The sequence below is a fragment of the Lepidothrix coronata genome, unplaced genomic scaffold (assembly GCF_001604755.1).
Source record: "Lepidothrix coronata isolate B3197 unplaced genomic scaffold, Lepidothrix_coronata-1.0 Scaffold132, whole genome shotgun sequence".
NCBI classification, from domain to species: domain Eukaryota; kingdom Metazoa; phylum Chordata; class Aves; order Passeriformes; family Pipridae; genus Lepidothrix; species Lepidothrix coronata.
The window spans coordinates 275333-299864 of NW_016690312.1; the positions used below are offsets into that span (position 1 = coordinate 275333).

General features: G+C 43.2%; 1 protein-coding gene across 4 annotated transcripts; it reads right to left on the bottom strand.

The window, feature by feature from the left end:
- Window positions 1-34: 34 nt before the first annotated feature.
- LSM14A (LSM14A, mRNA processing body assembly factor) lies at window positions 35-18637 on the bottom strand. 4 transcript variants are annotated; one of them, XM_017826928.1, is made up of 10 exons: window positions 18304-18637; window positions 10872-11035; window positions 9561-9693; window positions 8341-8460; window positions 6396-6572; window positions 6018-6080; window positions 5252-5431; window positions 3938-4109; window positions 2866-3100; window positions 35-1834 (listed from the first exon to the last, which is right to left on the bottom strand). In XM_017826928.1, the coding sequence occupies exons 1-10, from the start codon at window positions 18422-18424 to the stop codon at window positions 1811-1813; spliced, it is 1389 nt and encodes a 462-aa protein (XP_017682417.1). In that variant the 5' UTR covers window positions 18425-18637; the 3' UTR covers window positions 35-1810. The 4 variants fall into 4 exon arrangements, with proteins under 4 accessions (XP_017682417.1, XP_017682416.1, XP_017682420.1 ...); XM_017826927.1 differs by having other exon boundaries at window positions 8341-8463; XM_017826931.1 differs by lacking the exon at window positions 6018-6080.
- Window positions 18638-24532: the final 5895 nt, after the last annotated feature.

Consider the following 24532-nt stretch of genomic DNA (forward strand, 5'->3'; position numbering starts at 1 on the left):
GGCCCTCGGCACGACAAACAACTCCCAAGAGCGCTTCTATGGAACAGTTTATTCTGGTTTAAAATAAAAAAAAACAGAAAGCCTGGCCGGGCGCGGCAGGGACACCCACGGTTGGCCCCGGCCGCAGCTCCCGGCCCGGTATTTACAGCTGGAACACCTCAGACAGTAAAGAGTTATTGCAACAGGACAGCACTTGCCTCTACGGTCAAAAACCTCAACAGGTGTTCAGAATCATGACTTGTGGATCCCAAAAGGCAGTTGTTAACATGCAAAAAACATTACTAAACAATATTACCTAACTTCTACAGCTGTCAAATACTTGACCTTAATAAGGAAACCAATTACAAAATACTTCCTTGTAGTGCTATACAAAAGTTATAAAATTAAGATTCTATCAACCACTTTTAAATATTCCAATTTTTCAACAGTGCAGTTTTCCACATCTTTATCACCACTGAACATTTTTAAGTAAAAAAAAAAAAAGAAAATCAGCAAATTAGATCAAAGTGATGTAATCTTTGGATCCCTTTATTCCTGTGGCCTTCATTTTTACATAGACAGACACAAATGACCAGGTTTCTATTTCAGCATATCAAAGTTGTAACTACTCATCCAGAATTGGCCAGAAGTCCATACTCTGTCATTTGTGACCTGGCAGTCTCACAACCAGAGTCTCACTGTCTCCAAGCTACGGTCTATCAAAATGCAAACAACTTCAAACACTAAGAATTCTTTAAATTGCTCATGTCTACAGGTATTACAACAAAGTTAACATTTCAAGAATTGACAAATGGAGACAGACTTTCTTCCCAGGCACTCCAGGAGAATCACCAACTCATGTGCCTGGCCCATTATTAAAAAAAGTTAATATTTCTCACTAAGTAAAATTAATTGCAAATCTTGACATATGAAAATTCCTTTTCTCCTTTTCTGAAAATATCTCCTTAACTTGGTCAAATCCTGTGATATGCCAGAAACTACAAAATCAAATTCTTGCAAGAGCAGTGAAGCGTGTATCCAGTTTCGTGTAATGGAAGAACATTTTCAAAACTTCATTATAGTCCAAATATAAAATCAAACATTTAAGCCTGAAAAGCTGCTAAAGAAAAAAAAAACCAACTACTTCAGTGTTCTTCAGCATATCAACTTCTGCAATAACACAGTATGTTTGCCGACTTAAAAATGTTTATTCTTTAAAAAATTAGTTGCTTTTTATACAGCTATACAAAGTTTGTAATGTTTCTTTGGCAATGGGATATAATGGAATTTTACAACTATATAAAAACTTTCCTTTGCCTAAGAAACAGTATTTACTGTGTGTACATATCTGACTGACAAAGCAAGTTTTCTACTGTCCAGCACCCTAGTTGATACAAGTACAACTACCTCAAAAGGGATATTACAGGATTTCCAAAAAACAACCTTCAGTGGGTCAAAACACTCACAGTATCGACGGCCTTCTGCATACAATTGTCCTTACAACTTGAAGCAATTATCAAATACAGTTTAGTAATAAGAAAAATCCTTTCAGTGATGAAAAAATACTTAAACTCCATCGAAGTACTGCTTATAATTAACTATACATAAGAAATTACTCATCCTTCTGTCTCAAATATATTTAATGCTCACTGTTTTCAAAGATGGCCATTTTTCAAAAGTAACTGCATTACACCCCTTTGAAATTAAATAGTTAAATCCCAGTGCTGGTGACAAGTATACAGCAAATTAACTTCATTCTTTGCAGAGATCAAAACTAATTCTCTGAATCAAGAAGATCTAGACGTTCACCCGGTTTCAGCTTTCTCGTAGACTACGCAGCAACTTTGTTGTCTTTCTGGAGGGAACAAAAGCGCAATGTGAAAATTCATTTTGCAAAACAAACCCCCCAGATCGATCAGGGCAGCAGATGCGCTGTGGGGGCCACTGCCCACCCCCTGCAGCAGAAAGGAGACCTCCCTGGGTGCTCAGCTGGCACCCGCTCCAACCCCCTCAGGGCTGGCACACACCAAGGAGCAGCTCCTCCTGACTGCACGGCACAAACCCGAAGCCTTTACACCACCTCCCACTCAGCTGGGAGGCTGCAAAACTCCTATTCAGAAATTCAAACCACTGATCTTCAATCCCTCATTTCCATTCATGTTCAGTTGCCAAAAGTTTCCTTAAATCGCAGGACTAATTGTTGCAATCTAATGAAGGAACACCTGAGGGACACAAAAATCTGCTGTGATGAAACCCCCTTTCCTCTTTTACTTAAAAATACTGAAAACTTCTAACAGAAAACAAAGATTTTTGTCTGCAAAACTCCTAACTGTTCATGCAGTAAACTACCAGAATTTGTTCTGTCCCAATCAGAATTGTAAAAGCCTACTTCATTTGAACCAGTTTGGTTAATTATCCTTGTTAACGATTCTAACCAGTACACCAGTCTACACAGGCTTTCTGCCAACTCATTCACAAAGAATTCAAGTTTGTTGCACACAGGAAGCAAGTTAAATTACTCCCTCTAAATCTTTACATTTTACAACACTGCTTAGAAAAATGCTTGCAATTCACATTTCTAACACTTGTTTTCAATCTGCAGAACTTATTTTTCTCTTTTTCTCCCTCCCCTCCCCCTAATACCAGCTATCAGGTAACTATATTGGGCATGTGAAGAAAGGCAGCTTTTATTTTTTGGTTGCTGTTGATAATAAGATGATGCTATATAACCAGAATTTCATCATTTTCAATAAAGTAGCTCAAGAGTCCCTGCAAAACGCTGTTCAAGAAATTCTAGTTCAACATCAAATCTAAAAGCAGGAGGTTTTTAACCACTACTTTCCAAGCACGGTGGATTAGGTCACAGTAATATTAAACGCATTTTACCCTATATTCAAAGTCAGCAAACTCCCTGCCTCCACGACCTCCTCTGAATCCGCCGCGGAAGCCTCGGGGGGCAGGGAAGGAGCCTCTTCCTCCTCCTCCTCCTCGTCCCCTCCCACCTCGGAAGCCGATGACGCCCCTGCCCCGGTAGCCGCCGCGGCCGCGGTTGGGGCGCAGGGGGATGCCGAAGGTCTCCGCGTTCAACCTCCTCTCCTCGGCCCAGGTGGGTCGCCGTTCCCTGCCACACAAAAGGGACAGGACTGCTGCCAAACACCCCGGGAGAACACTGCCTGGCTTAGAGAGAGCTGCCAAAGAGCCCCGGAATCGATAAACGACACATGAACCACGCCGTAAATCTCTCCCTTCTGCAAGAATGCAGGTGTCTGCCACAGCTCACTGAACTTGTCAAAGGGACGCGTTACGGTGCCATTAACTGGGTATCAACAGTGCTGAGAGTTTCCCACATAGGAGAGCACACTCTGTATCCTCCTCATGCAGAGTCGTTTAAAGCAAGAAAGCAGTTAATAGTTACAGATGTTATAGTATCTGGCTGTCAGTACAACAATCCCCCTCTCCCTCCCATAATTCAAAATAGGTCAGCAATCCACAACCTCGTGTCTAATAAAGAGACAACAGCCAAAGATAAGCTTTAATTTTCCTCGGAAGCTATCTGCCCATTCAAACAACACTATGGCAGAGACAGTTACATAATCTGCTCAGGAACCATTACCAAAGCAGGGCCATAATTGATTTAACTGAAGTGTTAATTTAGGAGCAAAGCAAAACAAACACACACTCCCTCTTTAATAAACCTGGAAAGGAGACTCTAGAGCCTGTGCATTAAGTTCTAAAAGCGTGGCTCTAAAGCAACTTTAAAATATCTTCCTATTAACATATTGCCCTTGCCCACAAAGAAATGCTGTGCTTTGTGTTCCTGTTTCCTTTTTGCTCCCTGCCTGTGGAAATGAGCTCTAATCGCTTTCGATTCAGAGCTGACTGTAAGGAGTGGCACTGACAGTACCTTCTGACAAACATGCATTAAGCAGACTAACAAGCTTCCCCTTGCAGGCCATACCTATTGTCATCACAGGAAATGTTATCAAAGAAGGATTTGGTTTTGTCATAGTAGCAGTTGGGTCCAAGTGGATCTTCCTCATCGGCATTCCCTTCGCTGTTTTGGGTATCAACACCTGAGTCACCTTTGTCTTCTCCATTTACAGGCTTCTCTGGTTTCTCAAGTTTATCTTCTAGAAAAGAAAAAGTAAACAGAAGCCTAAAAAACCCAGCGCTGTTAACTTATTCCCAGACAGAAGCTATACTGAATGAATGCTCAAAATTACAAAAACCTCTCTGTAATTTAATGCAGAAATCAAATACTTTGAGGCATAAATTAGGATGCTTTTGCTGCTGCTGTCTGGGGGTTTGATGTCCTCTGTATTTTCTGGGGGTTTAGTTAACAAAAACACCTGTGGCAGAAGGGATTTGACAGCCCTGTTTTCTACCCTCTTCACTACCTCCTTCCCAGATTTAAGAGCCTCACTCAGTCAATCCTCATAAAAGCCATTCCATGGTTTTGTTCATCCCCAGTATCAACAGCAAACCATCAACTCATTTAGAAATAATCCCGAAAAAGAGGCAAGCACCAGAGGACAGATCCTATGGGACTCTGCTGGTGTTCCTACTCCACACTGAAATCTGACCATTTATTCCTAGCTTTTATTTCCCAGCTTTTAGCCAACCATTCACTGAATAGGGAACTCCCTGTATTAACCTGTAACAGTTTTGTCCAAAAATAGGAGCAGCAGAGTAACAAACAGGTGGCTGGTCACAAGAGAATGAGGTAATCAAAACAGAAGCCTGCTAAAAAACAAGTGCTGGCAGAATGGTTTCTAACTACTCCTGTGTTCCTTTGGAAAAGGGTAAAAGCAAGAAAATGCTGGATACTTTCAAACAAAAACTCTCCTGTGTACTACAGGAAAGTTCTGATCCCAAACTCATGTTTTTCCCATTGCTTTTGGTCTATAATTGATATTTTAATTTTGGTCTAATAATTGAAAACATAAAACATGGGGTTTCTTTTATTTCATCCTTTCCAGAACTTTAAAGTAACAAATATTATTGGAGCTTCTGCTCAAGTAATCTGCATTTTAAACAAGCAGACTTGTTAGAACTTGACATACGATATTTGCTAGTTAAAATTACTTCAAAACTCAAACACTGAGCCAAATATTTAATTAATAGATAATCCCAGTTTACTTATTAATAAGCTTTTTATGACTGCAAACAAGACTTAATAGGATATGCCTTTTAAAAGTTGTTCTCCAAGGCAGAACTAAAACAGCAAGACACAGTTTTTCCATGCTCAAATATAAAGCAAAAATTGGTTTACCTTTTAATTTAAGTTTATTATGAAATTCTCTATCAATTTCCTCCTTGTTGAATTGTGCATTTGCACTTTCAAAGTCGAAGTCCTTCTCAAACTTCATTGGACCATCCCTCCTAATACCAAATCTTCCTCGGCCCCCCCTGTGGCCTCCACGGCCTCTCCGTGCTGAAGGTGCACCTGGAACTGAGAAGAGGGAGATCCTCTTTGGTTTTGTCTTGGGCATTGGTTTCTCTTTGAGGGTGGTGGAGAGCGGTTGGTTTTTTTTGTTTTGCTCTCCAATTCCTGGGGTAAAACAGGTTGGGACTTCATGCATCCACTTCCTGCACTTCTGTTGTTAAAAATCCCATCAGAGCAGCTTGTACTTTGTAAATTCACTTACAATAATGATGGCAGTGACACAGAAAACATTATAGTACTAAATGACTTTCTAGAAGTCATTAAAAGCTTTTTTTTTAAAAAAGAGTTAAAATGTTAGTGGCTTTTCAGTCAAGTATTTTTGTAGAAAGGTAACAGGCTTTCTTTCATGCTATTGTGTTTATAAATCCATGAATACTGCTTGGTTTACATTTTTATTCAAATTGCTTAATTTAGAGCAACCAGAAGAGATTTTCTCTTTCATGATGACTTTATGTGCTTGTATTATTCGGACACAATGCAAAGCTGTTACCCACTAGAAACAAAATGTGAAAGAATTTATGTATTTTAGCAGATTTTAAAAAAATAATGAAGTCTGAGAACAACGATAGCTATTTCTCAAAACAAGATTTACCAATTTGTCGTTTGTTTTCATTTCTGAGTTCATTTTCTGATCTTGAAACCTTGTGTGCTTCAGCTAAAGTTGGAAATAAAAAAATGATTTGTTTATCCAATTAGGTATTTTTGACCACGCTTCTGTATATATAGTTCAGATTAAAAAAAAATAAATCCAAACCTATAAATGTAAACCACAAGTTTACAATCATAAAAGAAAAAAAATTAATTTAGAATATATGCTTGACTTTAAAAAGGAATATATATCTAATCCAGGTCTCTGCTGGCCAGTCTACCAGTAAGAGACATCAGGAAAATTCCTACGTGTTGCCCTTAAAGAGAGCACTTCCTAAGTGTATGGAAGGAAATAAGCTGTACAAAAATCAGCCCAAGCTACCTCGTCGGTGCTCTTGGTTCTCCAAGGATTTCTGGCCAGCAGACACCAAAGGTCTGGTTGGGACAGGACTCCTCCTCCCCACTGGTGCCGGGGTGGGCAGGTGGGCTGAAGCTGTTTGTACTGCTTGTTCCATGGTGGGGCTCCTTCTCAAGTGATCCATCTGAGGGCTTGAACGACCTGGGCAAAAATAAAACAAAACAAAACCCAAAGAGTTATTTTTTAAACACAAATGTGAGTTACTGGTCTCAACCAATCTAGACCTTACCACATGTGTCCAAAGAAATAAATCTTTCTGCACCCTCAGATCCCCTCAGAATGAAGGATATTTAGCAATACCCCCTCCTCTAGTCTAAAAGAAAAAAGTGGGTGGGACAATTAATTCCTACCACCCCATCCAGGATATGCATTTAGCTGTGGAATGAAATTTTCCACATTGATTGGAGGTAAAAATACACCTTCTGCCTCCCTGGGAAGGCAAGTGGGAAATGGCTGCTCCCAAAGGCTCCAGCACTGAAATCCATGTCCTGTAGGGCGCTGCTGTGTTATCCCTGCCAAGTCAGGGAGCAGCCAGGGCTGGCTGGTGCCAGGACTCTGCAGGTGAGGGAGCTCTGGGAGCTGCTCACACATGGCCATTTGCAGCACTGGCTGGGGGCAGGAGCATGTTCAGAATGGAGCCATTTGATCCAGCCAGGCAAGTTTACAACATCAAATAGGCAAATCTACTGAGAAATTAGAATAGCACTCAAGTCCCAGGAAGGAAAAGTTGTATCCCATAACAAAAGCTCAACAAAAGACAAAACAAGACCAAATCAAAACTATAAAAAATCCCCAACAAAACAAAACAAAACAAAACCCCAAACCCAACCAGTAAAAGTAACCACACCACACTTGTAGTCTACAAAGAGGAAAAATATTTTTTAAAGCAAACACACACAGAAAAATCCTGTTGGTGCCCCACAAGAAATTGTGTGGCAGAATGTATGTTCATCTGGAGCATATGCCACACATTAAGGCCAAGAATCACACAGCTTTTAACTTCAACTACAGAAAACCAAGCTAGTTTTTCAACAGAGAAATGCTTGTCATACTTTCCTCCCCTTCAATTAATCCAGCAAAGTAGAACCTATTTTTGGCAACCCACTCAACTAGTCCTAGAAACTCCTAATGGGTATACAAATCTCAGCTGGAACTCAGGAAAAAAACCTGTTTGCTATTAAGTGTTTTGACTTTTAACATGACTGCATCATTTAAAACCTGCATTAGGATTATATCTTAGCTCATATTTTTACAGCAATGAAGAGTGGAAGAGCAGGTGCTTTGATTTTGAAGAGCAATGTTAACACATTTGCATGAAAGGCAAGGGTGAAGGTGTTCAATGTTTAGTTAGGTTGTTTTTTTTCTTAGCTACTCAAAAATCATCAGAAATTTCCTTTTTGCCTCTACTTTCTTTTTCCAAAATTACACAAACTACCAACACAGTTTCTGTTACTATTAAGCTGACCTGAGTCATGTCAGGATCTCTACAGGCAGTCAGGTCTGCTGTTACAAAAACCACAGTTAGAAATAAAGATTTCAAAATTGTAAGATGAAGCATTTCACATTTCAACCAGCACGAAGTATCCTGAGTTTTGTCATGTTATCAACAAAACTAGATACTGAATTTCCACGTGCACCTATTTGCTAACATTATTCCACTGAAATAAGTCCTACTCCTCAGTACAGATGCTTTAAGGATAACAACAAATGTCCTGCTACCTATGCAGCACTCCAAGATGTAAAAAAACACATTTAAAAAGCAAATACAAAGCCTCTCAGTGCTTTCTGAGTTTAATACCAAGTGTTTTTGTGACAGAATTCAGCTGTTTTGTTGGCATTTCTGGCAATCACCTGAGTCATGGGGGCACCACTGGTCAAAAAAGAGCAAAGTTACTAAAATAGATTTTACCTTGAGACATCTGTGTTTTTAGGGATCTTGCATCTGTTGTAAATGCAGAACCAACTGCAGTGCTTTGGGACATGCTGGCACTGGCTGAAGAGTCTGTTCCAAAAGATGTTAAAGAACCTCCTGCTTTGGAAGAAATAATACAGTTGTAAAACCTGATTTAGGTTTTATTTCATTATTTTTAAATTAGTATGGATTAGTGAAGCCATATTAGACAGTTATTCTAGAATACACATAAGTCTGCCCTTCCCATACACTTCTGTTTTCTCTAACATATGTATGTGCAGTAAGTTGGTAAGACTGTAATATCTCGATTCTTTTAATCTAATATAAAAAATAAAAGAGTCCTTCTAACTTCAGTATCACAAGCATTAACAAAACAGTCATGACAGCATCTTACTGATGTTATTGCTATATTTCCACTTAACACCCTCTCAACGAAAATGACTGCCACATCTCATTAACTGATATCAAGTTATGGCCAATTCCACAGCCTTCCCTTCACATGGCTAACATTTTCAGTACCAGGAGTAACACTCTGCTGTAACAGTTACAAGACTGTGAGTTCCTGTGTGAAAAACTAAAATGTCAAATACAAAACTTTCAGGAAGGAAAGTTTGTTGGTAAGTCTCAGAGAGCACCTAGAATTTAAAGGAGCCACCGGCCCATGCAGCTCACAAACACTTCAGGCAGGTATTTCACACCCAAGGGTGGGCTCAGTTCAGCGCACGCTGGGTCTCACCTAAAAAATCCACTGCGCAGGCTCGAAGGGTTAATGACCTTTCCCAAATCTTCGCTCGCGAAGACTGGCCATTATATTATATATATAACACCTCTAACAGCTGGAGGCCTGTGCTGAATCATCCAAACCCTTGGTTAAGGTGTCACAGCACAGCCAGGGATGGGGCTTTTGTGAAGGGCCTGCTTCTGTCCCTTGTGAAATATAAGGATCACACGACGAATGTAATGAATATATACAAAATAGAACGAATTCCTGAATAGAGGAACCTTTCCCCACTTGTCCCTCTGAGACAGGTGTTTAATTCTCAATCATAATTGCTTTGATTCGAGCTGCATAGCCTATGAAAAACTCTGTACTTTTGAGCTGAACTGCAGGACTGATGTGGATTGAGGAGTTTCAACGTGCCTCGGGATAAGACAGCGCTGAAATTGCAAGCCCTGCCTGCCGTGTGTGCCCACCCGGAGAAGCCAGGAGCACGTACCGACTCCGACAGCCCCGAACTGCTGGCCCACCAGCGGGCTGGGGCTGAACTGGCTGTAGGCCGGCATCCTGCCAAAGGGGCCGTACGAGCCCACCGACTGGAATGAAGAGGTGCTCGAGGATCCTAGAGAGGACTGAACACAAAACACAGCACACTAGCAAAAAGTTGTGCTTACACAAAAACTGGGAAATAGTTCTGCGAGGCAAGAAATGGACAAACTCGAAAAAGCATTTCCACAATTATGTACACAGTTTAGAAAGCACTTTTACCCTTCCACCATCACAGACCTGTGAAAACAATGCCATGAAATTTTGCAGTCTTTTCCACAGAACCTCGGACTGGACTCTGTTGTCAAATACACATATAAGCTTTGTTAGCAAACTTGGAAAGTGTTTATCTTTTTCCTTGAAGTTTCAAGACCCACCGGAACAATAAAAGACTCAAACACGTGGGGTTATCACTATTGTTGGGGTTGGCAGCAATGCAACTTCACAGCTCTCAACTACCACTGACAAAAGGGGTTGCACCAAATTCAGCAAAAGCTCTTAGAGGAAGTACAAAAGCCCTTCCTCATAAGGAAAGGCCAAGAATTCTATCCTACAGAATAGTTAAAACATTAGAATTATGAACACTTACATGGAATTATCAAGTTCCATTTGAAGCAAGAGTTTTCCTCTTGCTCTCAGGGATTATTTTAAGATACCCCATAAGCACAATCAATAAGCCAATAGATTTCCAAGATGAAAAATAACTATTTCTGCCAGTCCATTTACTATGAAACAACAAGCTGATTAATCCTGAAGGCTTCAAGCTGTAAGCTGCTTTCCCTTCAGGTACCAAGTATTCCCTTTTCAAATAACTGCCCCTTTGTATGAAGCCTCCATAAAAACATATAGCTAGATGAAACATTTAAGTCAGTCAGCAATCAAGAATCAAGAAAAGCAAACAAGCAAAAATCATTAGTGATTTGGAGAGGTTTCAGCATCTATTCCGTTTGACCTTTACCAAGCCTGATCTTTCCAAGAACTCCTGCATAAGTGTCCTCCTAAGCCAAGTCCCTTTCAAAAAAGGCATCAAGATCCACAAAAAATCAATTGTTTCTGAGAAAACAGCAGCTTTGGTATCCAGTGCACTGTGCTAGAGTTAGATTTCAACCTCCAATTTCACTGTTAAAGACATGATTCCAACGAGGAAAATCTTTCCAGAGTTCTTTCACTGGGTTGTGAACTTCAGAGTGATAAACATTTTAAACACTCAGCTAGAGAGCACTTAAAGCTACCTGGCTATAGCTAGAAAGATGATGTGACTCACCTGAACAATAGCAGGGTCCTGTGGCAAGGAGCACTGAGGCTTTGGTGGCTCACAGACAGTCAGGTCTTTAATGTCACTGCCACGGAAAATGATGTACTCGAAGACCTCATCGCGAGGGGGGATCGGTCTGTCCGTCGGTCTGTCCTCTGTGCCGAAGGAGCGAACTGCAACATGGGGACAGAGGGAGCAATGATGACAGCCCACAGCCAGCAGAAGTTTCAAACATACAGAGACCAACAGCTTTAAATAACCAGAATAAAATTTTGTTGAGAAAAAAATCCTTATTAAATAGGCAGCATATTCTTTATCATTATCAACTCCTCAGCAATTTGATCTTAAAAATTTCAGTTAAAAACCAAGTAGAAAGACTGAGACATCACTTATGCTATCACTTACATGTTCATTATTTCAACTGTTTTGTGAGGGTAAGGGGAAGCAGCAAGGCAGGTTTTTTTGGCTGGTAAGGCAGTCCTATGAGTCAAGGAATACATGAGTTTACACACTTCATATTCTGTACTTGCAAATCAGGAAAACATGTTAATACTACCAGAAACTAGAATATTAAAAGTTATCCAAAGTGAAGTATTTCTCAGTAGATTCAAGGGCTAAATCAACATTTAATAAAACAACAGGAATTCTGTGGTATGCATCTATAATTTTCACAAAGCAAAATGCATTCTCTTGCTGGTGTAAGGCTCATATGATCTCTGTCAAATGAAGCAAACTCACTGGGGCATAACTATCTTCCTAAGGAGGCCTGCACAGGGTGCAGCATGCCAAGACACTGAATTATTTGTATGTACTTAGCTGAATTCCAACAGTTTTCCAGCTGCACAGCAATGACGTTTATCAAGCTCCTCCTTTTGCACTACATATAATCACCATGTACATGGTGTAATTGATACCACACTTCACTGCCACTGCCTTCCCAAAGACTTTTCCTCACCTTAAAACCCTCAGTGAGTATCAAGAGAAACAAAAAAAAAAATCAGCTGAAGAGATATGTCTTCAAGAGCCAGAGTTTTGTTAGCAAAAACTGAACAATGGATTGAAACCACAGACGAAAAAACCCCGAACCCCAAAATCATGACAATCACATTCACAATCTCATCGAATTACAGCAGCTTTAATAATCCCTCATGACTGTTCTTGCTCCAGCCTTTTAGATCGTGTTTGCTTTGTAAGGTACTACAGATAATGCTGACAAAAATCTGTATTTTGCTTTAATTTACCAGAATTAGATTTCCCTCATTTTCAGATGAATCAACATTTTGGAGACATCATTAGCCACTTATTTGCACCCCTAAAACCATTAGTCAAGAGCTGTATGAAGTGACACTGAGTCATTTCTCAGCAACCATCTTCCATCACTGTTGCTTCTTGTAATGCTGCATAAACAGAGCTTAACAGTCAAGTACTAAAAACCTTTTGGAGAAGTATAATTCGCTACAATGAAAAATAATAACATTAAGTGGTTACAATTATTTTGTTCATTCTTGTATCATCTACTGAGCTGACTTTAATCAACTTTTCTATTTCTGTGCATCTGAAAGTCTCCTCTGAATGGTGCTGTAAAATGTGAGTGCTGTAAAAAGGCACATTCTGTTAAGTGAATGTCAATACTTGTTACAAGACAAATGTCTCTTCTTCCTCTACAGGAAAAGATATCTGAAACTTAATTTGCAGAAATTAACTCAAGGTAATGCTTAATAACATTATCAACTGGTCATGTGCATTACTACAGTTCATTCCATTGCTTTTATTCATCAGGCTTTTCCATTTCACTGTCCTGCCCATGGATCCACCCTCACTCTCTGGCCATCCTATACTCTGTTTATTAGATAACTAATAAATTAACTTGGACTTTCATTCCATCATTTGACCTGCTGTCTTGGTAAGTAAAACTGAAGTTGATTTTGTATTGCTTCTCTCTGGTTTGTCTACCAAGGTGCACAAAAATGGCCAGAGTGTGATCAGTAAGTCACCAAAGTGTTTTACTTTCTAGCTAAAGTGAAGGAACTACCCTGGAGCAACACCACAAAAAAGGGGCAGTAAGTTAGAGGACTGCATCTTACCCTTACATGGAAATAAAAATCTGATGAACTATGGAAGAAATATGCTTTGAAAGTGTTTCTCTTAAGTCAGAGCTACGCTGCACGGGGTAAGTATTTTAACATTAATACCAATGTCACCTAGAGGAACAGTTTTAACACCTGGCAATCACCTTTCTCCATTCTAAACCAACCAAAAAAAGTGAACAACCTTTCACCTAAATGACAGCTCCAAAGAGGTAATGGGATTTTACTGTATGTCAGAAAGAATTTGTCTTTTTCCCCCAACATAAAATTATCATAACATCAAAAGGAAGTATTTTCAATGCCAAAATTTAGAATTCATCTTTATGAGATTCAGCTGTCTATACAGGTAGCTCAAGACACTGAGAAGGTCAACAGTGGTTTAGCCATAAAACACATCAAGACTTGCTATTAAGAGTTTGGCTTTTTTCCTCTATCTTTCCCCTCCCCAGGTCAAACTGGGTTTAGGATAACTTTCTGCAAAATACAAACCCAATTTCATCCAGTGAAGATGTGCTCTGCTGGAGAGGGGTGAGCAAACTCCTCTGATTTGCAATTCAGCCTCGCCTTCCCACCCCAAGCAACAAAAATAACCACCCCAGGTCTGATTTCCCTCTAAAGCAGGAACCAGAACTTCATGGGCAGTGATTTAAAAAGGGGCTACTCAATGCTTTTGCACTGTCTACCCAATCAGGCCCTTCAGAAGTATTATAAGACAAGGAGTTGAAAGCTACTTTTAGTACTTTCCAAAGGCATAGCTGCCTTTACAGTTTCTCCTTTTCCAGCTTGGATTAGGATTTAGCATAATCTGAGCTCACTGAAGTAAAAAGTCTAATATTGAGGTGGCCAGCACAACAGCATTTTAGAAAGAAACAGCTTTCACCATGGTTTTGCATAATTAGAAATACTAAGTATCAAAAGCACAAGATTTTGGAAGAGCAGCAGGCTTGGAGCTCTCTCTAGCCCTGTCTCTGGGGGTATTCCCTCAGACTCCCTCCTTCCTCCAGAACAAGGCTCAGTGGTTCATCTATAGCAAAATACTGAAGTGTGAGAGAAAATGAAAACAAGCGTGTGAAAGGCAACCCAATCTTACAACTCACCCCAGAACTGTGGCAGAACCAGTAATCTCACTTTGACAATTTCAGGTTTGGTCTTTGGTTTTTTAAAGGCCTAAACTGGCTTAGGGACTTACAAACAAATCGGCAACCAGAGCACATTAAAAGCAAACTTATTTTTTTATCAGTGTAAGTACAATTAAGTAGCTAATTAGAAAGAAACTCACCCTGTTAGGCCCAACAGGATTCATGTATGTACTTGCACCCGAGTAGTTCCACCAATTTTGTATTAAAGTGCTGAGAGCAAGTTTTTGTACAGATTTTGACTATGTCACTACTATTTTTAAATGTCTATTATCACATTACACTATTGTAGAATTCAATGGCAACATTGCAACTTGCCCTATCCCTTAGCAGATATGATTACTTGCTGATTCACACAGGGGATTTAAGCAGAATGTTCTTCAAAAGCCAAGCCATTCACTCTACTAGCAAGAGGACCCTGTTCTCATATAAAGTGAATTATTTCAGTCTCTGTGCACAGCACTGACACACTCTGCTCCTCTCCCTCCCTGGGCAGCAAACACACACACAGACAGCTCCCCCCACTCCTAAGGAACCCAGGGGAAGCACGACCATTAAAATGAGACCACCACAAGTGAGCAAGTCATTCCTATTGCCATCTGTCCTCAAAACACCCCAACCCCTCCCCTGGGAACATGCTCTGGTCCCTGCACACCACAGTACAGGAGTGTAAACGTGAACAATCAATTCAGCCCATGTCCCCTCACCCCTGGGGTGCTGGGTTTGCAGGACATGGATGTGAGGGCAGTAGCCAGGAGTGGGCTTTGACCAGAGGAATTATTCTGCTGGGACACACAATGCACAGGTTTGGTTTGGCACACATGCACTAAAACTCCGGACATTCAGGGAGCATCACACTTAACTGACTAAAAAATCAACTTATAAAAACATGATAAAAATTTAACCCTTCCCTTTCCCGCTCCCACCCCTGAATGATAAAAAGCAGCTCAGGTCTTCACAAGAATTTAACTTCCTTCCGTCTATATTTCCTAGTCTTTCACCTGCAACTAATATTGTGTAAAAGTCTAAAAGGAAAGATTTCCTTTTGATGTGTCATTACACCATGGAAAACACTACCACAGATGGTTGAAAATGCCAGAAATACCAGAAGTTTAACCACTTGTTAATTTACCAAAAGCTATTTCATTAGTGTCTATCAACTATAACTGTTCCAAATGCAACTCTCAATGGTGCAACAGCTGAAAAGTGACAACTGATCCATTATACCAGAGAGACAACATATACTCTCATGCCTAAGGATTTCCTATTGTTGAAAGGAACAAAGCTTTTCCCAATCCAACACGGATATTCTTACACAGCTTACCTGCATTAAAAATCACTCTCTCTAAATTAGTGCTTTGAAATAGAAAAATATTACAGTATGAAAGATCACACCTCATTTTTAATGCCACATTTAAGATCAAGCACCACAATCATTCTTAGCTGCCCCAGGTAGGGCAGCACTTTCCAGCAAGAAAACCATCCATGGCTTGCAAACTCTCTTCTTAAACTGGTTGGACTTAATGATATTTTAAAAATTAATAATGCTTTTTAAAAAGAAACAAGTATTAATTAGAACCATGAACTGGAAAGACATTTCAAGTTAATTTAACTCGAGGCTTGACAATAGGAGTTGAGTGGTTTTGGTTCCAGACACTGTCTCTGAAAAGCTGGCAATCCAAAGCAAACATATGCGCCAATATTATTTAAGAACCTCAAATACTTGCATAGCTTGCTCAATGCCTGGAATCCAGTGTGCCTGGGCGTTTTCCCTGCTGTTTAAATAACCACACGCTCCAACATTTTGGGAAAGGATGCATCGATTTCCCTGCTCAGACTCCAGCGCAGGACAGAAATGTTATGCTCAGTATTTAACAGTTGCTCTCTTCCTCTAACTCCTGAGACACAGGCCACAAGTTTTGCTGAGTGAAAAGATCCCACCCTCGTAAACAAAATGCTGATGAGGGAACAAGAGCAGACTGCCCTCAGTGAGGGAGAACTACAGTCCCTGCTGGCAACCCAAAGATCTTATTTCTGTCTGAAACCTCAGACAATTTAAGATAAATGAGGGCATTCCACGAGCACAACTTCAGGAGATTAATCTCCGACTTTAGTTTAGCTCGCACAAATCCTACTGCTGGGCAAATCTGCACTTATTCAGGAACAGATTCTACCTCTACTTTTGCATTTTATGTCACAGTCTCAGTGAATTCACTTAGAATATGAATAATGATAAGCTGTCCTGCACTCAATCCAGGTAACGGTGACATGCCACACAGTCTATGCAGCTGAGCAAGTGAAAGCATCATCTTTTGGGGCTTTTTTTGCCTCCTTCTGGCAGAAAGTTTGACATTTGTGGTAAAGATCCACATTAAACAGTTCTAGTTTGACTTCTGGACTCAGCACAGGAAGAAGAGGTAACTATTCACAGCTGCACAGGAAGTTCTGCTGCTTTCACACACAGACCTGGCCATGGTTAAGCACACTCGCCACCCTACACATACCCTGTCACATCCATTCAATGACCTGAGCCTTCAGAAACTCCAATATTCCAGAGCTGAGCATTCTGCTCACGAGCACAGCAAACTGTTCTGCAGTCTAACGTGGTTGTTATCAGCTCCAGATTAATCTCAAGATTTTTAGTTCCATGGGGCCTAGAAATACTGGTTTATTCTCTTCTGAATCATGACGCTATATTACAAAACACACATTCTTCAGCTAACTCAGCCAAGTTTTATTAAAGCAAATGTAATGGTTTGGATTTACATTTGAGATGAGAACTATGGGAAGAGAGCAGATTAGACTTGTAACTGTAGTTTGATGTCATAAATATGTACGCATTGGCAGATATGCCACAACATGACTTAACCACTCTTGAGAAGTCATGCAAAATTGGCTTGGTCAGCACTAAATCAGTCTCATTTTGGACAAGACTATCACAAGGTCCTCGAGGATGGGATTCTTTTTCCAAGTTCTTTTGCACAAACCTTAACAATCACAGCATGCAACTGGAATCCCGGAACGTTTATTTTTAATCACAGTGTTCATCTTTTTCTCATATAAACCAATACCAGCTGTCCTCTTAAAGTAGCTAATGCGACTCCAGCAAGGTAATTTAACCTAAAGGCAACTTTAGAAACAAGTAAAAGTCACGTAATAAAAGCTAAGTGCCTCATAAACGAAACGCAAGCCTGGGACCAAACCTACTGTAAGGTGTTTGAAAGCCCACGTATCAGAATTTACAAAACAAAGTAATATATTTCTTAAACAATAAGGGGGGGAGGAGGCCTTAAAGTACAACAGCACACAACCGAGAATTCCCAGAACAGCCAGTGAAAGCGAACACACCACACGGTATCCGCCAGCCGTGTCAAACAGACGCCGTTAAGCCTTTCGTATCAGCCCTGTCCAAAATATTTCATTTATGCTACAGCTGGATAAATTCTCCGCTTTTATATATGCATTTAGATGATTTAGCAAAACTTTGCAGAAGCAAGAAGTATAAAGTAAAACACTACAGAGTTTTGCAGAATCCATTACAAAGAGGTTCTGACTAACAGTTCTGACTCGATGTTTTATGTTGAGAGAGCACTATCACGCTCGAGAAACACCGAAATCCTTCGGATGCCCAGTTTCAAAGGTTCTCTTTTTCTTTTCTTCCCAACTCTCTTCTCAGTAAACACGTCTTTCTAACTTCCTTATACATACATACATACGTGTATACATATATTTTCTGGCCGATACGTTCTCGTACCATTTCGAACCATGCAGCGCCATATAGATACCTCCCAAACCGAGAGCTCACGCTCAGCCTTCTCTGCCGACAGCCCAGCGCTCGGGATTCCCCTCGGACCCGGCTGTCCCAGGATGCAGCACAGCCCAGCCGCCCGCGGCCCTGGAACCCTGCAGGTCTGGAATTCTTACGATGCAGAGAAAACCTCTTCGCAGCCTCCTCCTCCTTCTCCCTTTTACGCACTAACTCTGGAGCGCTTCCACTGCCGAGGGCTTCGTCCCTGCGCTCTGTTCGGGACCCTCAGCCCGGCGCTGGCCCGGTCCCGCTCCCGGCTGCTCCGCGGGGCCGAGGGAGCGGGGCCGCCGTTCTTTCCCCAGCCCCTCGCTCCCCTCCACCGCAGCCGCCCCGGCGGGAGGCGGCGGGACGAGGAGGGCTCTGAGCAGCCCCTCAGCCCCGGCCGCCCCCGGTCCCGCCCGCGGCCTTACCCTTGGCCAGCGCCACCGTGGAGTTCTCGGTGTCGATGGTGTACAGGATCCCCTCATAGCGAATCTCGGCCTTGGAGATGAGGCTGATCTTGCTCCCGATGTAGGGCGTCCCCCCGCTCATGGCGCTGCTCCTCGGTCAGGGACACCCCTCCTCCCCCCGCGCCGAGCGCTCCTCCAGCCGGGCACCGGCCGCCCAGCGACCTCGGCGCAGAGGCGCGGCAGGCGCTGTTCCCCCGCGGCCCCGAGCGCCGCTCCTCGATAAACACAGCGCCCAGTGCGGCCCCGGCGGAGCCTCAGCACGGCCCGCGCCCCGCGGCTCCCAACATGGCCGCCGCCTTCGCCTCGCTCGCCCCCCCGCCCGGCCCGCCGGGGGCATGCCGGGACCGCGCACTTCTCGCGAGAGCGCCGGGCGGGGCCGCGCCGGGCGGGGCGGCCATTGGGGCCGAGCGGGAGAGGCACGGACGGAGCGTCGGGGCCGGGCTGGGCGGCACCGAGCGGACCGGACCGGACCGGACCGGACCGGACCGGACCGGACCGGACCGGACCGGACCGGACCGGACCGGATCGGACCGGATCGGATCGGACTGACCGGCACCGGCGGAGCGGGGGGGCGGCGGGGCCGGGATGAGGGGCACCGACCGGCTCTGCCCGGCCCCGACCGGTTCTGCCCAGCCGGCTCTGCCAGGCCCGGTTCTGCCCGGCCCGGTTCTGCCCAGCCCGGTTCTGCCCCCGGCCGCCCCCCGGGTTCCCCCTCCCCGTCCCCCTCCCGTGAGCACCGGGCAGTGCCGGCAGGTTTGGTGATTTGGGGTCCAGGGTGTCCGAGGGGCCCGAGCCGCCTGGAATGGCAAATCCCGGTGATTTTAGAAGCGGTTTGTACAAGTTCAGGACGCAGCCGTGTGGAGAATTGCAGGAGTGTAGGTGGGGATAACACGGATTTGTGTTCCACAGGGATCCCATTTTACTCTGCTGATGGTGTTAAGAGAGTCAGATCTTGCCAGCCAACAGTAACACTACTGTGGATGAAGTCTCGACCAAAGAGTGGAATTCATCCTGAAAAAATACTCTTTTAGTACAGGTAAACACACACACACAAACACACAAAATCATGATTTTGAGATTGCACTCAATTTGTACATCTTAAATAAAAATCACAAATAAGGCTTCTGCTGGAAGCTTTGCCTGTTAAAACATGGTACAGGCCCCCCTTTTGTATTTACAGCCTGGAAAACAACACAACAAAGACCAATCTCTGGAAGGGGGACTTAGTAGCTTTTGTTGCAGCTACTGGACATTAATATGTTGCAAAGATTCACCAAGTATTTTGTTCAGAATAGGGCTTTGAAATGCAATAACAAGCCAGATTTTTCCAGAAAGGGCCTGTGTGTTTCTAAATGGGAGCCAGAACAGAGTCCTGGGAACTTTGTGCCCAAGTTGAACTGACTGTAAAGTCATGGAGGATTTGAGTGCCCAGGGAGATTTGCTGTAATCACTTCCAGCATGTCCTGGACTACTTCAAAGACTTTGTAGCAAAGTTCTGCAGTTAATGACTGATAAACCATATCAAGTCCATGGGAGACCACTGCAGACAATTTGCATTTGTAACTTAGCTCAAGTAAAGCTACTCTTTAGAAAAGTAACAAAGACACGGATATTCTGTTACAAGGAAAGAGGCTGGTGTGGCTGCTTCTGAAGCAGGGCAAAATGACATCTACTGGAGGAGGTGGAGAGCATGGAAAGAGTCTGGAGGATCAGCTCTGATTTTCCTGCCTCCTCACAGAGGGAGATGTATCTGCTTCAGAGGTGGGTGGGGGAGGTCACAGGGCAGCCCTGGCTCCTGGAGAGAGGGGACAGAAGGAGGGGAAGGGAGGAAGGAAGGGTGGTTCTGACGTGACAGCCCAGAGAAGGGGAAGAGCAATACCTTGAAATACAACCGTTTGCCCCAAAGAGTCACATGGCTTTGCTTCTAGTGAACAACTTCCTAAGTCCTCCCTCATCTGCCTCTCAAAACTGGAGTTGAAGACTCCCATATATAGAATTAGGGTTCCAAGCTCGTGTGGTTGGAACAGGAAATAGAAATAGACATTTCTTTGAGCTCAGGACACAGTAAATGAGCATTTCAGGAGAGAATTCAAGTGGAAAACTGTCAGAGTTTATTTTTCACGGAATCACAGAGTGGGTCAGGTTGGAAGGGACCACAGTGGATCATCTGGTCCAGCAGGGTCATCCCAGAGCACACGGCACAGGATTGTGTCCAGATGGTTCTGGAATATCCCCAGTGAGGAGACTCCACACCCTCTCTGGTCTCTGTTCAGGGCTGGGTCACTGCCCAACAAAGAAGTTCTTCCTCATGTCCAGCTGGACCTTCCTGGGCATCAGTTCCTGCCCGTTCCTCCTGTGTCATTGCTGGGCCCCCCGAGCAGAGCCTGCTCCAGCCTCTGCCCCCTCCCTGCACACACTGACAGACATGGATGGGGTCCCTTCCAGTGTCTCCTCTGGAGGCTGAACAGGCTGGATGCTCTTTTCTGAAACAACTTGCAAGTTTCTGAAAGAGAGAAGTTGGCCAGAATGAATTAAAAAAACAAACAAAGGAATAGAAAACAACCCCCTTGAAAAGCTTAAGGGTTAAATTGTAGCCTTCTTGATGTCAAATATTCCTGAGCCTCTCCATCAAGTCCTGTCTAGGTGAGTAGAGAAGTATTTACAACTAACTTGAAGAGCTCCAAAATTTCTACAAGTCATATATAAAAATGAAATTCCTTTGCAACTGAGATACATGAAACTGAATTTAAACATATTCTGCCTTCCAAGCAGTTGACCTGGGTTTGGTGAAGGGTCTACAGCAGAAATCTTATGAGGAGGGGCTGAGGGAGCTGGGGGGGCTCAGCCTGGAGAAAAAGAGGCTCGGGGGGGACCTTCTCGCTCTCACAACTCCCTGACAGGAGGGGGGAGCCAGGTGGGACTTGGGCTCTGCTCCCAGGGAACAAGGGACAGGACAAGAGGGAATTGGCCTCAAGCTGTGCCGGGGGAGGATCAGGTTGGAAAATAGGAAACATTTCTTCATGAAAAGGGTGGTCAGGTGCTGGAACAGGATGTCCAGGGAAGTGGTGGAGTCTCCATCCCTGGAGGGATTTAAAGATGTGTGGATGTGGCACTTGGGAACATGGGTTTGTGGTGACCTTGGCAGTGCTGGGGGAATCTCAGAGGTCTTTTTCAACCTAAACAGTTCTATGCTATTCCTAGGGCAGCTGCTTGTTTTCTAGTCATCTTTGTACTCTCCAATGTTGTGAATTTATAATTTCTAAGTCATACTTAAAATCAGCAGTTAAAGGAATATGTTTATAGTGTAAAGTAAATTTCAATAATACAGGTAAAGAGTTCTGTAAGTTCATTTTAAGAAATAATCTCAAAATCTGATTTGAACCTGGTAGGTACCATCTTGATGTTAAATTTAAAGTTAAGGTAGTTGAATTGCATATTGAAGGCACTGAAAGTGTGTATTTTAAAGAAACACAGAACCAGGAAAATAGTGCTCCTTTCTAAGCACTTTCACTTCTTTAGAAGACAAGAAGCTGTTTGTGACCTGTTATCACTGTGCAGCTGAACATGGCAGAGGGATCCTATTGTGTACTGAGTTATTGGTGACAAACCTGGGCTGGAAACAGGGCACAGGGTTTAGCAGTGTAGAGAGATGAAGAGCAGCTCAGCAAGTTCTGTGGTGGATTTTATTTCACAGGCAATTTTAAAACCATGGCTGGAAGTTAACTTCCCTAAAGACTATTATATATCTTTGATTTTTTTTTTAATATTCTTTACATATATAATTCCTAAAAATGAAAGAGCAATAAATATGTTCAGAAATGTTTTCTGTGATGAAACACATCTGAATATTTGAAAAGTAATTTTATAGCAGAAGAATGAATAAAAAAGTTCACAGAGATTCTGTGCTTTACTAGAAGTCTCGTTCTCTGTGTGAAAGCCCAAGCCCAAAACCACTTTCAGCAGCAAGTTTATAGACATTCTTAGGTATGTCCTCACCTCCTGACTTGAAAGCAGTCCAGTGTGAGTCACTGTACATCATGTTTTATTAAATAAAACATTCTATTATACTTTCTTACTCTGTGTGTTTATATATATATATATATATATATATATATATTATCTCTCAATTTAGAAGAGGTGAGTGGGAAGAAATACTAATAAATGTTTTATAGATTTACCACCCACAAATACCTGTTAAAATTTTAATACTTGCCATTTTCTCCTTCCGGTGGGAATGTGACTTTTATCTTCTGAAGTTACAAAGCAATAAAGTTTCCTCCAGGGTGGTTTTTATGGACACACCCAGTTTAATGCCACAGAAAAATGCACATTAAAATTTGTTTCATAGTCAGTACTAATTGCAGAATCACATGTCTAACTTTTCATTCTCTTATGAAAACTCTGGAGATGGTGGTATGCAAATGAAGTCCAGGATCAGGGCAACTGAGGGATTAATGAAATGTTCTCTGATAAAATCAATAAAATGTGTGACTCATAACATAGATTGGATAGATTGATATTTTTCCCAACCCAAATTATTATTCTTTCTATTTGTGCAATAACAAATAGTCACAGCATCTACTATGTTTTAATTAAATTTCCAGGTAGAAACATTTGTTAAAAATCCAAATTTAATTCAGCTGTAGCACTCCACAAAAGCAATACTCATTTGCTAAGCCAATTTTTGATGTATAGACCTCTTGTGTACATTTAATGCTGCCTTTCATAACCACTGCTGTGCTTTCCCATTCACTTACTGCACCATCTCCTGCTCATACATCCTGACCACACCTTTGGGCTTTCAGGATTTTACTGGCCACTTTATTGAAGAAATATGCACTGCTTTAGTTTCAAGAGACATTTAAACTTATCCTAATTAAACTGGTGCAACCCATATTTAATGCGTTTTAAGAGCGGTTTATTTTGATTCATCACAAACCTGCTCCTAAAGGACAATCAGGAAAAACTATCCTGGATAAAAATGTGACCTTCATTGAGAGGAAAGAAAAGGTACCAGAGCAGTTGAGTGTGGTGACTCCAGAGGGTTGTACAGGGTATGAACAGATGGAGTTGGGACTGGAGAGGAGCGGCGTGCACTGAGAGCCCTTCACTTGCTCCCACCAGCGCAGTGAGCAATCGAAGGGGGGTTATTCACTGAGACACCTGACTCAGTTTTCTGGGAAATCCTGAAAAATCAGAAAATGAAGAGTGATTCACTGTTTCAGACCACAGAGCAGCAGCTCAAGCACAGCTCAGTTACAGTCCCACCTGCTATTGCAGGGCAGCAGGGACAGAGCTGCAATCCAATCTCTGTCTGCTGCCTGGAGCATAAATCTGTGAGGATTCCCCGTCATAGGGGGAAACTTTTTATTTGGAGGGTCCCATCAAAGACACTGCCCTGTCATTAGTTATAAAAATGATGATTTAGGACCACCGTCTTTCTCTTAAATGGTATTTCCGAGTGCGAGAGGAAGTGTCGATGGGAAAAGGGCACACAGGAGCGCGATGGCCAAAGTGTTAGTAACAAAATGAACTACCTTACATCTCCCGTGGGGATGCCGCGGGATCAGCACACCGTAGCAGCTGCTGTGGTGATGCAGAGTCTTATTTTTTGGTTTACAAGTCGTCGTCTTCCAACAGCGTCCCCGCTAGGAAATTGTATCCCCGCAGCCGCGGTGGTGCGGGAGAGCAGTCGGTTCGGACACGCACAGCCTGCAGCGCACACGGAGCGGTGCAGCCGTGGGGCGGAGGGCCCGGGGCAGCTCCCGCGGCGCAGCTCCCGCCCAGGGGCCGGTGCGGGGCAGCCCGGGCGGGTCCGTCGGTTCCCCCGGGAGGGTCGGGCCGGGGCGGAGCGGAGGCGAAGGGGACTGGGACGGCACCGAGCTGGGCCCTGCCCGTGGGGTCCCTGCGGATACCGGCGGGCAGGGACTGCTCCACATCCCGGCTTCTCCAGCGGCACCGCAGCCTCTGCCTCGCCGGCCGGGTCCCGGGGATAGCACACGGGCGGACACAGGGGCGGTGTCTGAGGCGGTCCCGGTCAGTCCCTCGGGGGGACACAGAGATGGACACTCGGGCGGTCCCGGGTGTTCCCGAGCGGTCTCCGGCTGTTCCCGCTCCAACTCTGGCTGTTCGTGGTGTTCCCAGCCCGTCTCCGGCTGTTCCCGCTCCAACTCTAGCTGTTCCCGGTGTT